Source organism: Ambystoma mexicanum, chromosome 4q, assembly GCF_040938575.1.
Source record: "Ambystoma mexicanum isolate Mex_15411 chromosome 4q, UKY_AmexF1_1, whole genome shotgun sequence".
Taxonomy (NCBI): Eukaryota; Metazoa; Chordata; class Amphibia; order Caudata; family Ambystomatidae; genus Ambystoma; species Ambystoma mexicanum.
The window spans coordinates 1,072,291,794-1,072,311,367 of record NC_090928.1 but is presented as its reverse complement, the minus strand read 5'-3'; the positions used below and the strand labels follow the sequence as shown (position 1 = coordinate 1,072,311,367).

Here is a 19,574-nt window from a genome sequence, read left to right as displayed (position 1 = left end):
TACTCTTATTTTGTTTTATATATGAAAGCTGCATAGTCCTCTGTCACCGAAAAACTTCACAGTAACTTCCCCGCTTTCCATTCGTTAAGGGAATGCTATAAAAAATTGGTTACATTGTAAATACGAAGCTGGAGACTAGGGGCGTCCTTAGGGGAGACCAGGGGCTTTTTAGCGCAACATAGTATGTGCACGATCTGCGGAAAGTAGGAAAGCCGTCATTGTCACAATGCACCGAGTCTGCGCGACAGTGGTGGTGGTTAACGCACCGGCTGCAACAGGTGAGGCATAACGCACAGATTTTGAAAGCGGCAAGGCTTATAGGGAGTGCTGTTTGCAATGACTGCTGACAGAGCCAATAGATTAACACATGTTAACGGTGAGGACACTTTTGTGAGTCGCGTCAAGAAGAGTGTGCATACTGCGTATGTGTGACGGTGCATGCAAGGTTGTTTGTGGGGAAGGAGGCTGTCACCTGTTGGCCCTGCAGCCTGGTCTCCCTCCACCCTCGCTGTCAGGTGAAATGTAAGAAGGTATCAGTCCTTCCAAAAAGAGGTGTGCTGTGCCACTCTTAGTGTTGGCCACTCGGGCAGGGTAAGCTTATGTGACACACGGAACTACTATGTTATGTTAATGTTTATGTTAAAGGATATTTGTACCGCGCACTAGCACCACTGGAGTTGTCCCCTGGCGCTCTGGCGGCTCTGAAAGAGGGAGGGGGGTGAGTTAGTAGGAATGAGCTGAAAAAGTGCAAGATAGCAGTGATGTGCTGTTGTCAGCCTCAGCCCGGTGGGTCCGTTGGCTGGGCTTTGGGTGTTTTACGGTCGGTAGTCGTCGTTTGCTGTTGTGCAAGTCTATGCACGGTTTGTTTTGTTGTTGCAGTGTAGTGAAGTTTGTGCGGTTTGCTACGTTTTAGGCTTGTGGTTGTGTTTGGTTAGAGTTTGAGAGGTGTATGCCGAGGGATGAAATAGTGGATTGGTTAGTTGGCATTGCTGTCCTTGCAATTATGTCTAGGTGTGATGCCTGCTATCATTAACTATTACATCGGAGTGTGGCGCTTGCTGATTTTCAATATTCCATTCTAGTGTTGCACTTGTCATCATTCACTGTTTCATTTAGGTTTTCTAACATTCATATTTTGTCTAGATGTGACGCAAGCTAGGGCTAAGAATTCCATCTAAGTGTGCAACATGCCAAAATTCACAATTCTGTCTAGATGAGACGCACGCTAAGGCTAAGAGTGGCACATGCTAACAGTCATAATTCTGTCTAGATGTGACGCAAGCTAAGGCTAAGAATTACATCTAAGTGTGGCACATGCTAACACTCACAATTCTGTCTAGATGTGACGCAAGCTAAGAATTCCATTTAAGTGTGGCATATGCTAACATTGTTACATCTGTCTAAATGTGACGTAGGCTAAACCTGACCATTCTCTATAGGTGTGGCACTAGTTTACATTAGCTAGTATGTTAGTGTGTAATGCAATGCAACATTTACAGTCCAGCGAAGAAAAGATTAAGGCTGGTGGTCACAAATCTCTCTAAGTATGCATGGTGTAAATCTATGGCAGTCTACATTATAGAAAGGTAAGGTAGAGTGGTGAGGGCTTTCTGGAGTAGAGTAATGGCTCTACACCCCACCCATGCCACACTTACAGTTTTGTTGGTGTCTGATTGGCTGCTGGTTTCCTTGCTTCCCCTGCGGACACCTGCAGAGACACCTTGGAGCTGCCTCTGCTGGAGACGCCCTTTGCCTTGGGGCCCTTAGCCGACGGGGCTGCTGGGCAGAGGGCTGCCCTGGGAGGGCGAATTAAGAGTTGACAATGAGCCAATCGGGGCCGGGGGTGGGTTGGGAGGCGGGAGGAGGGATATGGAAGCAGAATGGTTTGGGGGAGGGAGAGGACAGCACACGGGGCTGGAGCTCCCATTTCTTTACCTTGGCTTTCTAACCAGGGCCCAGGAGGGTCCTAGGGTTGGGGGCGCACTCACCTGCGTCTCTGGATGTAATGGAGAGCACGGTGCGGTGCACCACAGGCAGCGGTGCGAGCTTCCCTGTTCCCTCCCATGCGACACTGACACAGCAGTGCGACTGTCAAATAGTGTCTCCTGGCGGTGCGAACGCTGGTGGCGATCGTTGTGTGGGTTTGAAAAGTGCGCATGACTGAAGTGGCGTGAGTTTGTGTTGGGACCTTATGGTGGTTGGGATAGACTAGAGAATGTGGAGGGCAGGGTTGTTTCCACAGGATTGCGCTTGCACGGACTAAAGTGTACTTCTTGGTGTTTGGCTTTTGTGCATTTATAGAACACCGGACCGTTGCAAGATTCCCTTGCACCAAGAGCATGCGCAGTACAGCCCCCACCCGCACACAGAGTAGCAGTGCTACCCTCACACAGGGAACAGGCACAGTTCAAGGCTCATGTTCACACAACAGGTACAGCATGTGAACCACTAGTGCAGCGTGTTCAGACAAAAATTGCTGAGTAGTGGTGCATGCTACCCTCACACAGACAAAAGGGGCAGTACAGACCTTCCTCTCACTCCCTAGTGTATCTTGTGGAGTAGGTATAGTGTAGGCACTGTAGGGTATGCCATGGATAAAAATACTCTGGTGTTATGTGAGATCCATTCTAGTTCTTCGGCTCTGTTAAGTATACTGTCTATGGTGGCCTTGATGTCCAGTGTGGAATCATCGTCAACGGGTGAATGAACACTGATGTCTTGGAGTTGTCTCATGCATTTGTTGTGGTAATCCACAATGTTCCGTATAACTAGTGCCCCACCTTTGTCTGCTGGGCGTATAGTAATGTTAAGTTCCCTTTTGTTTAAATTGGAGTGCTTGGGTTTCCTTTCCCGAAATTCAAAAGTTTAAGATCAGTCATGAATATGTTTTGGAAGATTTCAATCAGTGGCACAGTGATCGGTGGTACAAATGTGCTCTTAGGCTTTAATTCTATGTATGTCTCTTCTTCATCAGTGTCGCTCATGCCTCCTAAATCTTCCCTGGGGGGGTAATTCTGTGATTTGACCTGTGCAAATTGAAACTTAAAACTTTTTTTGCAGAATTACCCCCCAGGGAAGACCAACATTTGCCAGCGGTTACATCTTATGGCCAAGGAGTAACATTATGACCGTGCCAGGCAACGGCCCATCCTACTCCTACACAAAATCCCATACTGTTGTCCTCATCTATAAATGAGGCACACTTGATTTGCCAAGAATCCCAGCTGTTTCACCTGACTGTACCTTTGGAGAGGCGTTTCTCTGACAAATGGTACACAAAAGTATCCAGTGTTTACCAAAAATCTGTAACCGCAGCATGATTAGAACCTGGGCAGCGAAAGCGACATGGGTCAGAGACCAGGCAAAAATCTGTTTGGAAATGTGTTTCACTGTACAGATGCGGGCATCCATTTAGATCAGTGGTCTTCAAACTTTTTTGGCCAGGGCCCCCCTGAGCAAAATTTGGGCAGGTCGGGACCCCCCAGAAATGCCAAATGGACAGTATATATTGCGCGCCGTCACCTGCTCCCATCAAAGTCGCTGGGCTCCCTCATCCCACTCCTACCCAGTCGCTGGTCTCTCCCCACCCCATCACACACCCAGGGCTCTCCCCACTCTGCTCCCATCACTATCCCATGGTTCCCGCCCATTGTGCTCCCACCATAGTCCCTCGGTTCCCCCATCCCGTTCCCAACACAGTCTGAGGGCCAGTGGCGGCTGGTGAATCTTTTTTAAGCGGAGGGGCATTAAGGGGAGGTTCGGGGGGGTTTCCCCCTGTGAATTTTTTTTTAAATAATAGGTTAAAATGTTGCATTGTAGAGCATACTTTTAACAAAAAATGGGTAAATAGCCAAACAGTTTGCAATTGTTGCTGGGAGTCCAGGGGGCAGGCATTGATATTTTATTTCTATCGCGCTCGTACACAAGTGTTTCAGAGCGTGACAAGGCAAGGGAGGGGAACAGAGGAGAATAAAACAGCGATCTTACTAGGCCCAGTGACATTGAGAACGCGCAAGTGTGAGGGGAAAAGTGCATGGAAGGGGGGAGAAGTGGAAAGTGCGAAGCAGAGGAGAAACAGATAAATAACAATAAATAAATAATAAAGGCAACAAACAGTGGTAGTGCAGCCAACAATTTGCAAGTGCTACGTTTAAGGCAGCAGACAGGGTAGGTCTGATAAGTGCAGGAAGAAAGATGGTTCTCCTCAAGTTTTAGAGTGGCAGGGCGCTGTTCCAGAGGGAGGCCCCAGCCGAAGACGGAGATCTACCCCCAGCTCGTTTCTTTGATAAACGACTGACCCTGAGGGAGTTGGAGGTAGAGGAGTGAAGAGCTCGAGAGGGGAGGTATTTGCGGAGGAATAGCTGAAGGTATTTTGGACCGAGGCCCCAGAAAGCCTTGTGGACAAGGCAGAGGGTTTTGAATGATAGATGTCCGGTAAAAAGATACCATCCCTGTCCCCTGGGCCCCACTGGTCCTAACACAATGAACATGATTATGTGTATATGCAAGGCGCTGCACATTCATACAGCAATCACTCTATCATTCACATGAGCATCCATCACCATACACTCACTCATAACGCATCCATACACATGTTTAAATAAAAACAATGAACATAAACGTACCTTCTGCATTGGCCTGTGTGTGGGTGCTGCTCCAGCTGCTCTGTCCGTATGTGCGAGGAGGCGCAGGAGCTCCCCCTCGGACATACAGACATGCAGTGCCCCAGCCAGCATTTCCAATGAGCTATGCAATGCTGGCGAAGCAAAACGCCCCAGCACTTGCATGGCTCAGTGAGCATGTGCGGCTGGGGAACTAAACTGAACTGTCAAAGGGAAACAGTGTTTCCCTTTGACAGTTCAGCCAGCCCAGGAGCACTCCATTAGCTGGATAAAGCAGCTGAGGGAGTGCTCACTGTTTCACTGGGCTGGCTCCTTAGCTCCTCCATAATGGGTGAGGGGCCACTATGCAGTTAGTAATGTTGACCATTGTTGCTGAATATATCACAATTTACTTACATTTTAACACAAAGCACCCCTTTGGGTACTATTGAAACAGTGGGCTTCATAACTACTCTGGCGGTAGCTGTGCCGGTAAAACCGGGTCTGGCACCCGCGAATGGGCAATTACTAGGTCATGCCGAGTTAGGCGGACATGATAATTGCCCTTTCGAAGGTGCCGGTAGATCCCCATTCCCATTTGAGCCCCATATGGCTCAAATGGGAAGGGGGAGCTCGGATGCACCGGCACCGTTAATAACGGTGCCGGTGCATCCGACGAGCTGAGGTCAGACCTGGCGGGGGCTGTCAAGCACCCACGAGCACAACTCTTACTATGGCGGAACGGTAGCAACGGTGCCGGTAGCTTACCAGCACCGTTGTTACTGGTCCGCCATAGTAGTAATGAGGCCCAGTCTGTGACTAAAGGAATGAATATCCATTTACAACTGTGGGCCACTTTTTCATTGTTGCCTGAGACAGTTTCATGCTTCAGCCCGCCCATGTGGGCCACCCCTGCCCATTTCTTCCAATCTAAAAAAAAAAAAAAAAAAAATCTTTTTGCATGGTGAGCTCTCAGGGCCCACCTGGGATGCACCCGCGGACCCCTAGGGGGTCGCGACCCACAGTTTGAATACCACTGATTTAGATCATCATGCTTTTATTTGGGCACAGCTAGCATGATAGCCAAGGGGACAGCAGGTAAATATATTATTGGTTTCACTGTTCGCCTGATATACCTTGGGTACAAACATTGTGGTGAAGGGGTTCAAAACTGGAATAGATTTTTGTCACTTGACTCATGATATTCTTTGGTCAGAAGCAGCAGAAGTGAAGCGGGCTAACGATGACATAAGTTGCATTAATATTCTTTGTGTGCAAAGAGTATGGTCAGGGGGTCAACAATCGCATATATTGTTGTGACTGGCTGCATGATATTTTTAGGCACAAGCAGCATAAGGGGGCTCTGCTGGTATATATTGTGACTAGCCTCTTGATATGCTTTAGGCAAAAGCATCATGCCGGGCTCGCATTTTTGGTTGTAATGTTCTTTCGGCATTACCGGCATAAAATGTCTTCTACAGTGGCAAGGATGCCAACTATTGTTGAGACAGACCTGATTATTTATGTTGGGCCTCCATTGGAATATTGCACTTGTCGACCTATAGAACTGATGTTAAGTCTTGTGCGTGCCTGTGGGGCTCTGCATTCAACCAGTGGAGCTGGCATTGCTTTGCCGGCCTCTGCTTTGCGTATTGTTCTCCCCAACCCAACAATGATGAGCATTGTTACCATTCTGTTTGCAGTGTAATTTCCTCAAGTGTTGCATGAAGTTCTTTCCAACCGCATGGCCTGTCTGCAAAGACCAGTGAAGTTCCTACTTTAGGCTCAGTCTGTAGTGTTTTTTTTTTTTTTTTTTATTAACGTTTTGTTTATAGTTTTACAAAAAGCAAACTTTTACAAAACTTTCGAAATTTCATAAGTTATTCATTAAAATTTCAGATGACAGACAGATAGATCATCAGCCGTTTCTTTTGCAACTTAAAATTTGGCATTTGTTAATTCAGAAGATTACATTGTAGCTTTATAATTTGTAACTTCACGCGACCTTCCCATACCCATATTAAGATTGGCCTGCGCAAGACATACCAAAGATTTTGATAAAACACACCTTAAAATGCACAGATTTAGCTTGTGGGGTTATAATAGACATTTACATTTTCTAACGCATTTTCAATTTTACTCAACAAACGAGTTAGCGAAATGACAAGTACCAAGGACCCTCCATACATACAACTGTCCCATAATGATGTTTTGGAGATATCAGAATCTTTCGGAGCAAATTTCCCCAATAAATTTTTCCTATCCTGTTAAAAAAAAATGCATTCAATAACAAGATGTTTCATGGTTTCAATAATGTCACATTCACAAAAGCGACAGTGTTGAGTTGAAAAGGCACCTTTATATATGCTCCACATGTAGATTCTTTCAAGTGTATGATATTGGTTTAGTTTAAACCTTAAATATGCTCTCCGTATCTTACTTGAAGGACATAGCGCCAAATACGACGATCTCATATCTCTCCTGCGTGGCCTTTTGGCATATTCCGCATACAGACGATATGAATTGTTACAATCTAAAGTGGTTGACCAGTCCCGGTCAAAAAGATTTCTTTTGACTTTAGGAAGTTTCATTACTAGGTCAGTAATTGTGCAATCACAATCAACGAGAATTGAATTCATTTGATTAACAAAAGCACACATGGATTTTAATTCTGACCGCACAACCAACCCATGTACATCCACATATAGAGAGTACTTTTGAGGTGCCATAATATCAGCATAGCGTGATAGTTTTCGCCAAACCCATCTAGCTGCTAGAGATACTAGACCAAGTTCGTGCCTAATTATAGAATTGGGAACTGAGGTAGATAGCCCCAATACACTTTTCCACACACTACCCTGAAATTGATTCAATATGACCCCGACATCATGAAGACATATATCTAACCCATATAAGAGAATCGGTTCCACTTTCAATAAATAAAAATCAATCAATGGTTGCAATGAAAATTCACAGATTGTTCTCAGCATGACCTTCATCATCGACACAAGTGGACAAACCTTCATTTTTAGGTATTTCTGCCAAAATAAGAGAGAGTACTGGACATTTAGGGGATACCCCAGATAACGAATCGAGTTTTCGCATTCGATATCAATGCCATTAAGTTGCCACTTGTACGATTTAATTTTCCTGAAATTCCGGAAAACCACTATTTGTGACTTTGAAGAATTGGGAGATAGATTGTGAGAGGCTGCATATTTAGCAAAACTATTCAATTTTAACTGTAGACCACTAGGAGTGCGATCAAATAGTAAGATATCGTCTGCAAAACATAACCATGAAATTTTCAGTTCCCCTAGTTTCACAGGAAACATACCAGATTCATTCCACAACATATCCATATCACAAAGGTATAGATTAAATAAAGTGGCAGCCATATTGCAGCCTTGTTTGACACCTGTCATAGTCATAATAGGAGCAGTTAAGGCGCCATCTCTGGTTACCCTAATTTGATACGTCGTGTGGTTGTGTAGCATTGCAATCAGTTGAATCAATCTTTTTGGAAAACCAAGTTTTAAGAGTTTTGACCATAAAACCTCTCTTATGACTGAGTCAAAAGCACTGCTCATATCAAGTGCAGCCATATAGACTGTGCCAGAATCTGATATTTTGGTTTGAGCGAATATGTGGGAGATAATGAGAGCGTTTAACGAAGTCCCCATGTACTTACGAAACCCTGTTTGAAACTTTGAGAATATATTCTTATTCCTAATGAAACTTTGGAGTCGTTGGAGTAGAATTATAGAAAAAACCTTTTCAGAGGCATCCATTAATGCAATTGGTCTGAAATTCGAGGGTAAATTTGGATTCCCTTTCTTGTATAGAGGAATTATGATGGCGTTAAGCCAAGATTTTGCGATGAGATTGGTAGATAGAATATATACAAATTTAGTATAGAGAATCGCACCCCAAAAATATGGGTCATCTTTTAGAATACAGGCAGGTAGACCATCAGGCCCGGCAGCTTTGGAATAATTGAGCAGATTGATGGCCTCAACAATTTCATTCATAGAGAATAATATAAGATCCTTACAATGTTGCTCAAGTATACCAGAGTTATGTATCTTAAATTGGACAGGCAAGCTATATTTGCATTTAAAATAGTCGATCCATGTACTTGCAGCAATTGGGGAGGCAAAGTCATTCAGCAACGCCCCCTTTTTATTGTTGAGTATTGCCCATATATTCCTGGTATCATGAGTGATGAGATACTTCATCATTTGCTGATTGGCCGATAGTTTTGCATTAAACTTTATAGATGCAATTTTATGCCTATGTTCATTTAAGATACCCATCTTTGTGGAGTGAAACAGATAAGATTGTAGATTTTTTTTCTTTAAAGCGCGAATAGATCGATTTTTTTCCCTCTTGATTGCTGCTATTTCCAAATTGTAACCACTCTCACCTGATGGGTTACGTGATTGAACTTTTTGGACTAAATAGTCAATATGTTTTTTAATTACGAAGGAGTTCCAATCCTCTCTTCTACATGCATCAAAAAACAATTCAGCCCCGTTATAAACCCGAATCACATCTCTATGAACCAAAAAGGAAAGCTCTCTACACATTTTAGGAGACCAGCCTACAGAATTCTGTGGTCGATGGAGAGTCACCAATCCCAACGCTGCTTCTTTATTTAAAGATGCCAGGTCACATCTAATACTTGTGCTTATTGGAAAATGGTCACTCATAGTTTGATTGTGAATTAAAACATTGTTTACCAAAGGCATGCATGCGGATGAGACAAAAAAATAGTCTATATAAGTGGAGTGGATCCCCCTCTTCCATGTACCTTTGTGGTCGCCAGTAAGAAATTCCAGCAATTGGATATTCCAATCTTTAAAATATGAGACCCAACGCTTCCCCATAGATTCCGAAGCTCGCGAGGAAGACTTGCACTTGTGAAGTAGCTTAGATGACGTTGATAGACAGAAAGCATTAAAGTCGCCCCCAATTACAATCGTATATTTTGGGTTTCTAACCATGGCTTCCTCAAGTAGCTCATCCATGTTATCCAATGCAGCCTCAATCGCTACATTGGCTGGGTTGTGGTACACACATACCAATAGCATTATATTTGACATTGCGCCTGTAAGGATAGACTCAACTGCCAACACTCCGTGTTTTGCGTACACAACCTTTGACATGTGATTTATGTTATTGTTATTGAGTATACCAATACCTCCAAGCGGTCGACCAATTACACCTCTCACAGCAGGTACACAGAAGTTGGAATAACCCTCAATATTCAATTTGTCGACACACATAGTTTCTTGTAAGAATATAATAGTGTGCGGACCCATTGAAGCAAAATGGGATGACCATTTCTCTAGGTTACTTTTCCCACAACAATTCCAAGATAATATTTTGAGATTCTGAACCTTCTGAGCTGTGACATTATTTGTCTATTGTTTATTTTGCTTGTTAGAAAAATCAAGAATGGAGGACATAAGGGGAGCCAACCAAGAAATATTCGAAGTGGTTGCCATCAGCTCAGAAATTTTTGTAATTAATTCAACAGTATGTTCGGAACCAGCTGATGAGTTTGCTCGATTAGTACCACTCACAACCTCAGGTTCTAACATTTCATTCAGAAATATCTCAGCTTCTTCAATCGTTCTAAATAAATGTAGGGTTAGCCCGCTGGATTTGAAGTCTTCTCTATGGTCCCACAATAACCGGAGTATCATCGCCGAATGAGGGGCACAAATCATTCTGAGATTGTTATGGTTTGCTAGCCTTAGCCACTCAATATCATCCATGCGGAGGGTTCTTAGATTGGGGCACTCTCTAAAGATATTAAACAAAAACGATCTGTTCAACCTTTGCTTTCCATTAATTGCCTGATCACTAGACCAGCCTAGAAAATATCTAACATTTCTTTCAAATACATAATTAATTTCTTCTTTATCATTACTGCCTGGCGGCAGAGGCTTATTCTCAACTGATTCTCTGGTATCAGTAACATCCATTTCTGCATTTATAAATGCCCCCTCAACATCATTTGAGTCGATTTGGCTTTCTGGACAGTTGTCGTTATTTTCAGATTCCTCGTCAGATCGGGGATTATCTGTGTTCCTTGCCGAACTTTTTTCCGTCAACATAGCGCAGGCCTTTTTTTGTTTAGTAACTGCCCCGGTAAGCTTATCTGGAGCAGAATCCTTCATTTGACCCTTAACCGTGGTTTTTTTTTTCAATGATAGGATAAAAAGTCGAAAGCCTGCCTTGTGCCATCTGCCCTGAATTAACCAATCCCAACTCTACCACAGATGGCTTTACAGAGGTTCTCGTTTTTTTTAAATTAGAATGGGAAGCATTTGCAGGAGCCACATTTAGGACTAACTTTGATTCATCATTCAGTTGAGTCAAGTCAATCTTCGAGACGTTTGCTGAGCCTTCGTTTGGATTTGAGGACTGCAACTCATCCGAGTCAGCGACGATAGCCTCTCTCTTTTTGTTTTTTTTATTTTTTTTGCTATCAGCCTGGCTCGTTTTTTTTACATCCAGTGTTGATAGCTTTTTTTTCAGTTTATTTTCTCTTTTAATTGCCCTAATATGTGCTCGCTTCATTTTGCGTGACATAAAAGGTATCTGTGACCCTTCAGGATCAAAGTCCTCACACTCAGTACTCACTATGACTCCCTTCTCACTAAATTTTACCAAATTTTCAGCGAGAATAGTTTCGTTTCTTCGTTGTTCTTCTTCGGCTTCAATTATGACATTTACCAGGGGAGAGGGGCTATTAGGTGTGTTCTCTTTTGGAATTGACACAGAACCAATAGCATCAGCATGCTCATCAAGACGTCCCCCACCAAATTTTAAGTCTAAATTTTGCCTTGTTAGTAAACGAACTAACTCATCTAATATCCAAGAGTTGTGTTTCACTTCATCCACTAAGGCAGTAGAACCAGCATAAGTCACAGAGGAGCATACCTCCTTTGGTCCTTCCACTACAGCTCTTGCATACGTGCGTGAATCAAATACCACAGTTACAGGAGAATCATCAGTTTGTGTAAATTGATTCATGCGCGTTTGGTTGTTGATTGACAAAGCTTTCAGTAGGCATGCATCAATAAGTGCCTGTTTCTCTGATTGAACAGCAGATTGCGAAATCAGCATGCCCTCAATTTTTGAAACCTTATTAGTGAGAGTTAACACTATTTCTTTTAGGGAGTTGATTTGCATGTGAGTTAAGTCATGACCCTTATCCAAAAGATTTAAGAGAGATGAAATCACCGGAAAATTACTTAGATCATCATCTTTAATTAGATCCTTGGGATTAGATTGTTGAAGTTTGACTGGTGATGATCGTGCCCCTATCTCGTAGCACAAATCTTCATCAAAGGTCTCATTCACCATTTGTTTAGGGGCTGAAATGGGACCTGGATCAGTAGAGGTTTTACAAAATATAGGCGAGCTGCAGGAGGGTCGCTTTGCATGTTCATGATGGTAAGGATCAATACACGCAGATGAATTGATAGAGGGCCCATCATGAATATTATGCAAACAGATGCGTTCAACCTCCGAAGGCAAAAATACAACAGGTGAGTTCGGTGTCATTGAAATCCGGCAGCGTTTCTCCCATTCGCCAATCAATGCGGGGCCCAGATAAGAAACATCCGAAATAATATTAGATGCCACATAAGTTTTGACGACTTTCTTAGTAGCTGCCAAATTCCCTACTGGCTCCTCTGAATTTGCTATATCATCAGTATTACTAATGGTGGGCTTTTTAAATGATTCACCATCTGCAGGAGGAGCATTAGATATACCAAATTGTAATTGATTGCATTCATCATCATTAGGTTCTACTGCTAGTGGTTGCAGGCTATACGGGATGTTATTTATATCATTTAAACCATCTTCACCAATCGCTGCGATTGAATTTAAATCCATATCGGAGTCATGTAATAGCACTGGATTAGAGACATACATCCCTGCGTGAGAATTGCCTTCAGCGAGGCTCTTACTACTTCGCAGACTAACCACCATTGTAAAGCCTACACCACACAGTAGCTAATTCTCCTTTGTCAACAAGGAAACCAGTATTAGGAGGCCCCGCGCCACGCACCGCGAACAGCAAACAGTACTTGTCCTGTACTTGGTGCGCGGCGCAGGTGCGCGAGGCAACCGGTACTTGAGGACGCAGGTTGCAGGGCGTGACACGATATGGGGGGCGTGGCCTCTACAACAGGAAAGACCTTTGCAGAAGAAAGCAGAAAAGGCGATTTTTAGTAAAGGAGCACAAAGGAAAAAACTGCCATGCACAAGCCGTAAAGCAACACTGCTTATAACACACAATTTGAAAGGGGCACAGTTGTGAAAGGCACAGTTGTGCAATGCTCGAATTGTCAAGTAACACAGAGAGCCCTCTGTGTGTAGCATTAATTAGGTAAACAGTCACGTTAGTGCACCCTTAAAAGACGTCCTCCAGGCCGTGACAGAGATGTTGGGCAATTCCGTCGTGCACAATCCAAAAAGGTCCAGGATGAAAAAAGTCACGAATAAAGAGACGAGGCAGCAACAGCAAACAGTACTTGTCCTGTACTTGGTGCGCGGCGCAGGTGCGCGAGGCAACCGGTACTTGAGGACGCAGGTTGCAGGGCGTGACACGATATGGGGGGCGTGGCCTCTACAACAGGAAAGACCTTTAGGCCAGGCACGTTAGTGCACCCTTAAAAGACGTCCTCCAGGCCGTGACAGAGATGTTGGGCAATTCCGTCGTGCACAATCCAAAAAGGTCCAGGATGAAAAAAGTCACGAATAAAGAGACGAGGCAGCAACAGCAAACAGTACTTGTCCTGTACTTGGTGTTTTGTATATTGGTGTTTTGTATATTTGTTAAAGGGCAGATGTTACGATGGCACCAACATGACCAGTCCCTGCCCCTTGCCTTGGGTACTGTGGGTATGAATAGCAGATCTTCCCCACGCCTCACATTGTACATAAAGCGGGTGGTAGCACCCAGTAGCCAAGGTCCCACCTCCCCACAAATGTCAAGGTTCAGGCAGGGGACATTTTGTCATTAGGCAAATGCTAAATGCATTTATTAATGTGAAACAGTGTATAGGGGTTTTGTGGTGTGAATGGCACACATTTCCAGGTGGTTGTATGGTGGATACCAGAAAGTACATTGGTTCTTGAAGCGAGGCTGTTGTGGGTCTTGGCAGATTCCTCAGCCAGTCCTAAAAATAAAGGCATGTTTTTCGTCAAAACCTCCAGGGTCAGTGGACTAATATCCACCTGCCTTCTGGAGTAAACCTACCTAGGCAGAGCCATAACAGAATGGAGGCGTCCCATGACTTCTCAGCTTACTTGTTACCTGCTTTTTTATTTTTTTTATTTTGTGTTATTGTTTTGCTCAACAACAAAGCCTTTTACCCCCTGAACCTATTACAGAAGTTATACAATCCAATCTCATCAATATTATCAAGCAACTGGAGCCTCTCAGCGCCCTTTCTATCCACAGTGTCTTAGGCTCTATACAATATGTGTCCATGTTTTATACCCAAGTTGCTGATCCACATCCAAATATTTCAGGGGCTCCATAATGCCTTCATACTCTTAGGCCCTAACAAGACCGGAATTCAGTAACTCCTCAACAGAGGATGTAACCCCTCCCTCAAATATACACTCAACATCGAACCCATCCTGCATCTCGCCATCATCTTATTTACATACATAGTCACGACCACAATTCCAGCCTCCCCGGCCCAGTGATGAACAACAGGACCGCAGCAACCACCCCAAGCCACCTATGAGGGTGTAGATCTCAAACACTTCTCTGTGCTTTAGTAATCAAGTAATGTTTGTACGGCGCCCGGATGTCTTTGGGTCCAGGACACCATATTCCTTTTACATGTCTGAAAAGATATGCTTATCACAAAGATTGCACTTGCCCCAAATGGGTATTGGAGGAAGAATGAATAATCTGCAATGCTTGGGAGTTGTATTGCACAGTAAATTCACTTACACAGTGACATTGTGTCACATTAATAAATGTCCTTCAGTGCAGAATTAACAGCAGATTAATAATGTATGCGAGTTAAACAACTACAAGATAAAGCAGGAGCGTTTTTCAAATGCAGCTGATCAAGTGCCAACTGGATAAAAGTGTTTCTCCAATGTCAGCATGTAATGTACACTTTGTACCTTCATACGCCACCTATAACTGGTATGCCTTATCACCTGTAGGAACAAGCAGTATCAACCAATACTTGTTTTTATTTTAATCAGGCTTGTCTGGAGGTATTAAGATTGGTCGACAACACTTCGAGGAAGCTTTTAGGAAGGTGAAACCATCTGTTTCCAAGAAGGTGAGTGCCCTTTATGTGAATATACTTTAGTCTCTTGAGCATTCTTTTGTTGCGACTGGCTGGTATTCTAAAACTTAAACACAGTCATCCATGAAGGGAGTGTATTTGAATTGAAGGCACAGTCGCTTACATTGAAACTGCACGTTTTAATTTATTTTCCCCTGCAAAGCCGTCTGCAATGTGTACCTGAACTTAAAGCATAGAATAAATCACTCTGGGGGAAAAAAGGCTATTTCATTAAACAAATGTCCAAAATGAGACTTATAAGGGACCGCTTTCTCTTTCTGAGGTGTCAATGAGAGTTTTAAGTTAATTAACAAAATGTGTAGTTTGTGCAAAGGGGGTTGTTTTGGTGGTATGTATACTGTGAATTTGTGATTTTGCTGCCTTAAGGTGCTTCCATTGGCAGTAAGAAAGTATGGTACAGACAGGAACTGGTGTCTATGCCGTAGACCTGGAATTATGCAGTATGAATTTGTGAAAGGCCAGGGAAGAAAATGTTACAGTAGTAGAGGCCTTTGAGAATCATCTATGAATTTTGTTAAAAAGTGGTAAAATTCGTCTAAGGACATGAAGTTAAAAGTGGGATTTCTTCATAATTTTATGGATCTGGGGTTGAAAGGAGGGAGAAGGCGGTTGAAGATTTTTCCAAAGCTCTTTGCAGTGGAGGAAAAGATTGGAGGGAGACCCTATGGGGTTAGGCTAGGAGAAAGTCAGTGTGGAATAGGTGTTCCTAGGTAGAGGATCTCGGTCTTTATTGCATTGTGGCAATTCATCTTAGGCCAGGAGTTAGGAATGTGGTGAGGTCAGTTGGTGAACCGCAGAGCATGAACTCAATCTTTCATGTCTGCATAGATTTGGAAGGTAGCAAAGTGTGGCATGATGATATCCGCTAAAGGTTGTAAATAGGCAATAAATTGCAAGGGAGACAGCTTGGACCCTTCAGGAACAATGCCATTTAGCAGTGGAAGGTTGTGAAAGAAAGACGCCAAACCTCCTCTGAAGCTTCCTGCCAGAGAGGAAGCCGGACATCCACTTTAAGGAAATATGGGAGGTACCAAAGGTGGTTTCAAGCCACATGAGATTAGCATGATTTAATATTGTTGAATGCTGCTGGCAAGCCAAACAGAATGGAAGGGTTCGTTATATCCAATGACTTGAAAAATCTCATCACTCAAAAAAAGGAAACCGAATTCCATACCTAGAGCAGGCCTAAAGCCTGATTGTTGGCCACTCGGGAGATTGTGGGATTCACTGTATCCCAGTGGCTGCTAGGCCACCACCTTTTTCATGATTTTTCCAATGAAAGAGTGTTGACAATTGGCCAGTAGTATGCTGGAATATTAGGATCATCATGTATTTTTCTTTTTAAGAAGAGATCATCTATTGGTTTTCTTGAAGGCACGAGGGAATCACCAGCTATCCATGGAGCTGTTAACATTGCATTAATAATAAGGGCAAGAGTGAAAACATTTGGTTTTGGCAGCATAGGGTTCGACCTGCTCTTCAGATACGATGGATACAAGTTTAGTTTCAGATACTGTGAAAGCAGAAACAAAGGCTTCGAGGGGATTGTGTCCTCTGACATATTCCACATCTGACAGTAATCGCCACAGCTTTGCTGCTTCAGAAAAATGTTCTGCGTTGATGGCGTCGATGCGCTCCCTCGAGGACCTCCTCCGACGGCTGACGTCACCGGATGTTATATGTAGGACGCCCGACGCCCGAAGCCTCAGTTCTGTTTTTTCCGCGAACATGTTCGCTTTGGAATCTCGGCGTGCCTCGGTTCTTCTCCTGTTCAATCGGTTCTTCTAACTTGATAATGTCATCTCCTACCCCACGGTCGGGCTTCAAGAAGTGTCGGGACTGCGGTTCCAAGATGTCCCTGACGGACCCGCACGACGTCTGCGAGAGCCACAGCACCAACGATTGCGATGAATGCCAGTCCTTGACGTCTAAGGTCTTGCGGGAGCGGAAGAAGTTGTCTGTAGGTAGGGTTTCCAAGCCCCGTAAATCGAAATCCGCTGGGCCTTCGATCGACGATTTGAGGGGCGACTCTCCGTGTCGGCGTAAGTCAAGGGGGGGTCGCGTTCTCAGAGTGGGTCCCGCCCATTCCTCTGCCTCGTCTAGGCATTCTCGGAAGCGCCGTCACCAGTCGCCTTCCCCGTCCTCGTCTGAGGACTCTGCCAGACAGCAGGTGGCTTGTCCCAACAAGCATTCATCACGGGCATAATGGGACGCATTTCGCAAGGAGATGATGGCGATTTTTGAATCGCAGGGCACCGTTCCGTCCGTGCCTTCGAGAGAAGCCGGCAAGGATCGCGCTAGGGCCACCACTTGCACGCCTTTCGGCTCAGGCGGTTGGTGCGATCATCGGGAGCCGTCAAGGTCCCGATCGGACAAGGTTGTTCGCCAAAGTCGTGCCAGGTCCAGGTCCTTGACGCACTTGAGAACATTGGAGCCTGTGAGGCCTTCTAAGAAGGCATTGGTGCCATGTCCGTCGAGGGACTCTCTCGAGGCTCTGGCTCCGAGGAAGCCGTCAACGCCATCGGCGCCGAGGCCGTCGAAGGACACGCTCGGGGCTCCGGCCTCAAAGCCGTTGTCGAATTCGTCGGTGCCTCGCTCGACGTCGACTCCGATTCCATTGGCGCCCTCGGCGCCTTTTGAGGAGGCTTTACCAGAGGTGCCCCGGAGGGCCGTGGAACCTCCGAGGGAGGCCCTGAGTAAATCAGTGAGGCCTGCGTTTGAGCCTTTTTCTGTATCTTCATCCAGGGATTTGTTCAACCCTTTGCATTACATCTCAGAGGTGGAAGAAGGGTCAGATGAGGAGGGGCTTGTACCTCCTGAGGTTCCGGATGACCTGTTATATGGTCCTAGCCAGATGGAAGACCTGCGTCAATCCTTGCATGACGCCAGTGGTCTGGACACCTCCCCGGAACTTGAGTTTGGCAGGCCGGAGCCTGGTACATACGCTGAGTCTTCGTACAGGTGTCTGAAGTCGAGGGTGACGGAGTACTTGGGGTGGTCTGCTCCACCTGTGGTTTTTCTGCAGGATGACCATACAGATATATTGGACCAAGGTCCACCCACTGACCCGGTGCTGCCATTTTATATGGCCTTACAGAGAAGGGTGGCTGCGGCTTGGACTGCTCCGGAGAGTCTGCCGGCAGTGAATAAGTCGCTACCGAAGAAATACCGTCCAGCCAGTGGCGACCCCAGCTACTTGTTTATGCACCCCACGCCGGAGAGTTTGGTGGTGCATGTTAGGGAGAATTCTCTTTAGGCTGAATTTCCTAACCTAGTGAGTCCCCCAGCAGCTTTGCTGGATTTCTGGAGTTTGTTTTTTTCTCCTGCCAAGAGTGAGACTCTTTTTCCTCCCACTCTTGGACATGATTTACGGTGTTCCTTTGACTGTTGATGTGTTTTATGGGCTATGGGGTCCTTTACTCCATAGGGTCTCATGCGTTTTTTTATGTGCATTACACAGCACCCTCTGTGCAGTAACACAGGAGTGTCATAGTGACACCCCACCATAGACTCCATACCCTGGGACTGACTACTGTCTCCCAGGGCATGTAAAGTCACCATTGGCTTTACTAGTCCCAAATTATGAACAGAAACCAGTACAAACCATCATATTATGAACGTACTAGTCGGGGCAATTCGATTGCCCCGGGGTCTATTAGTCGAGGGGGCACGTCTCCGTCCCCCCTGATCGAGTTTTGGCTGGTGGCAGTGGAAACTACTTTTTATATTCGACCGCGAATATATCCCTATGGGATTTTCCCATTGTTCGAGGCTACCAACTTTAATTATTTAATTCTCATAGCCTCGAACATACCGCTGGTTTATTTATTTAATATTAATTCGCCAGTTGGTATTTTTTGCCAAGACTCGATTCTAAAATGCCGTTTGTGTTCGCTTCTGTGACTCCAGCCCAAGTCGAGCCCTTTGTTCTACTTTTTGGCAGGCTTCTCCACAGAAGCCTCCAAAAGTGGTGCCACTCTGTCTGGGTACCACAGGGGGTGTGGGAGGGGGGTTTAGGCACCCTGGACTGAGTTACCTTGGTAACTCAAGTCGCACTCTTGTGTGATTGGCCCAAGTGGTGAGCTGGCCGGCTCACAACTTAGCATGTTTGATTGACAGCTAGGCTGAGTGAATGGGGGTGTGCTGCATAAAAGCAGGGCTTTGGGGACTGGAACTTCAGAAGTCGCCACAGGACCTGAGAATCCGGCAAGGGAGAAGCTGAGCCAACCTACCACGACGACACGACCGGTGGACCCCTGCGGAACCGACTCACCACTTCCCGACGACAGAGAATATCTCCTGGCTGGGGAGGCTTCTTCCCCTGACTGGTGGGCACAACCAGTTTACCTTCTTCTCTTCGCACCCCAGGCCTTCTTGTGGTCGAATTGCCCGTGCCAAGCACCCCGGCAACCGGATAGCCACTTACCACTGGACCGCGAATAAAAGGACCGCTCCTTTTACCTGACAACTCCTCGGCTGGTTTCTTCCCTGGCAGTGCAACGGACTCTTGTCTTCCTCCCCGACGGGATCCTCTCTTCCCCCGGACGAAGCACCGACTTGCATCCGCTGCCAGGAACAACTGCCCCCGCTGGAGTATTCTCAGCACTTT

The 19,574-nt window shown here is 45.2% G+C and overlaps 1 protein-coding gene across 4 annotated transcripts in view; it reads left to right on the top strand.

Moving 5' to 3' along the window:
• Positions 1-19,574, top strand: part of NVL (nuclear VCP like) — a 1,303,574-nt gene that overhangs the window by 1,218,349 nt on the left and 65,651 nt on the right. For all 4 annotated transcript variants that reach the window (XM_069608641.1, XM_069608644.1, XM_069608642.1 and 1 more), the window contains one exon: positions 14,859-14,938. In XM_069608641.1, coding sequence (XP_069464742.1) covers positions 14,859-14,938 — 80 coding nt within the window. The remainder of the gene's footprint in view (positions 1-14,858; positions 14,939-19,574) is intronic.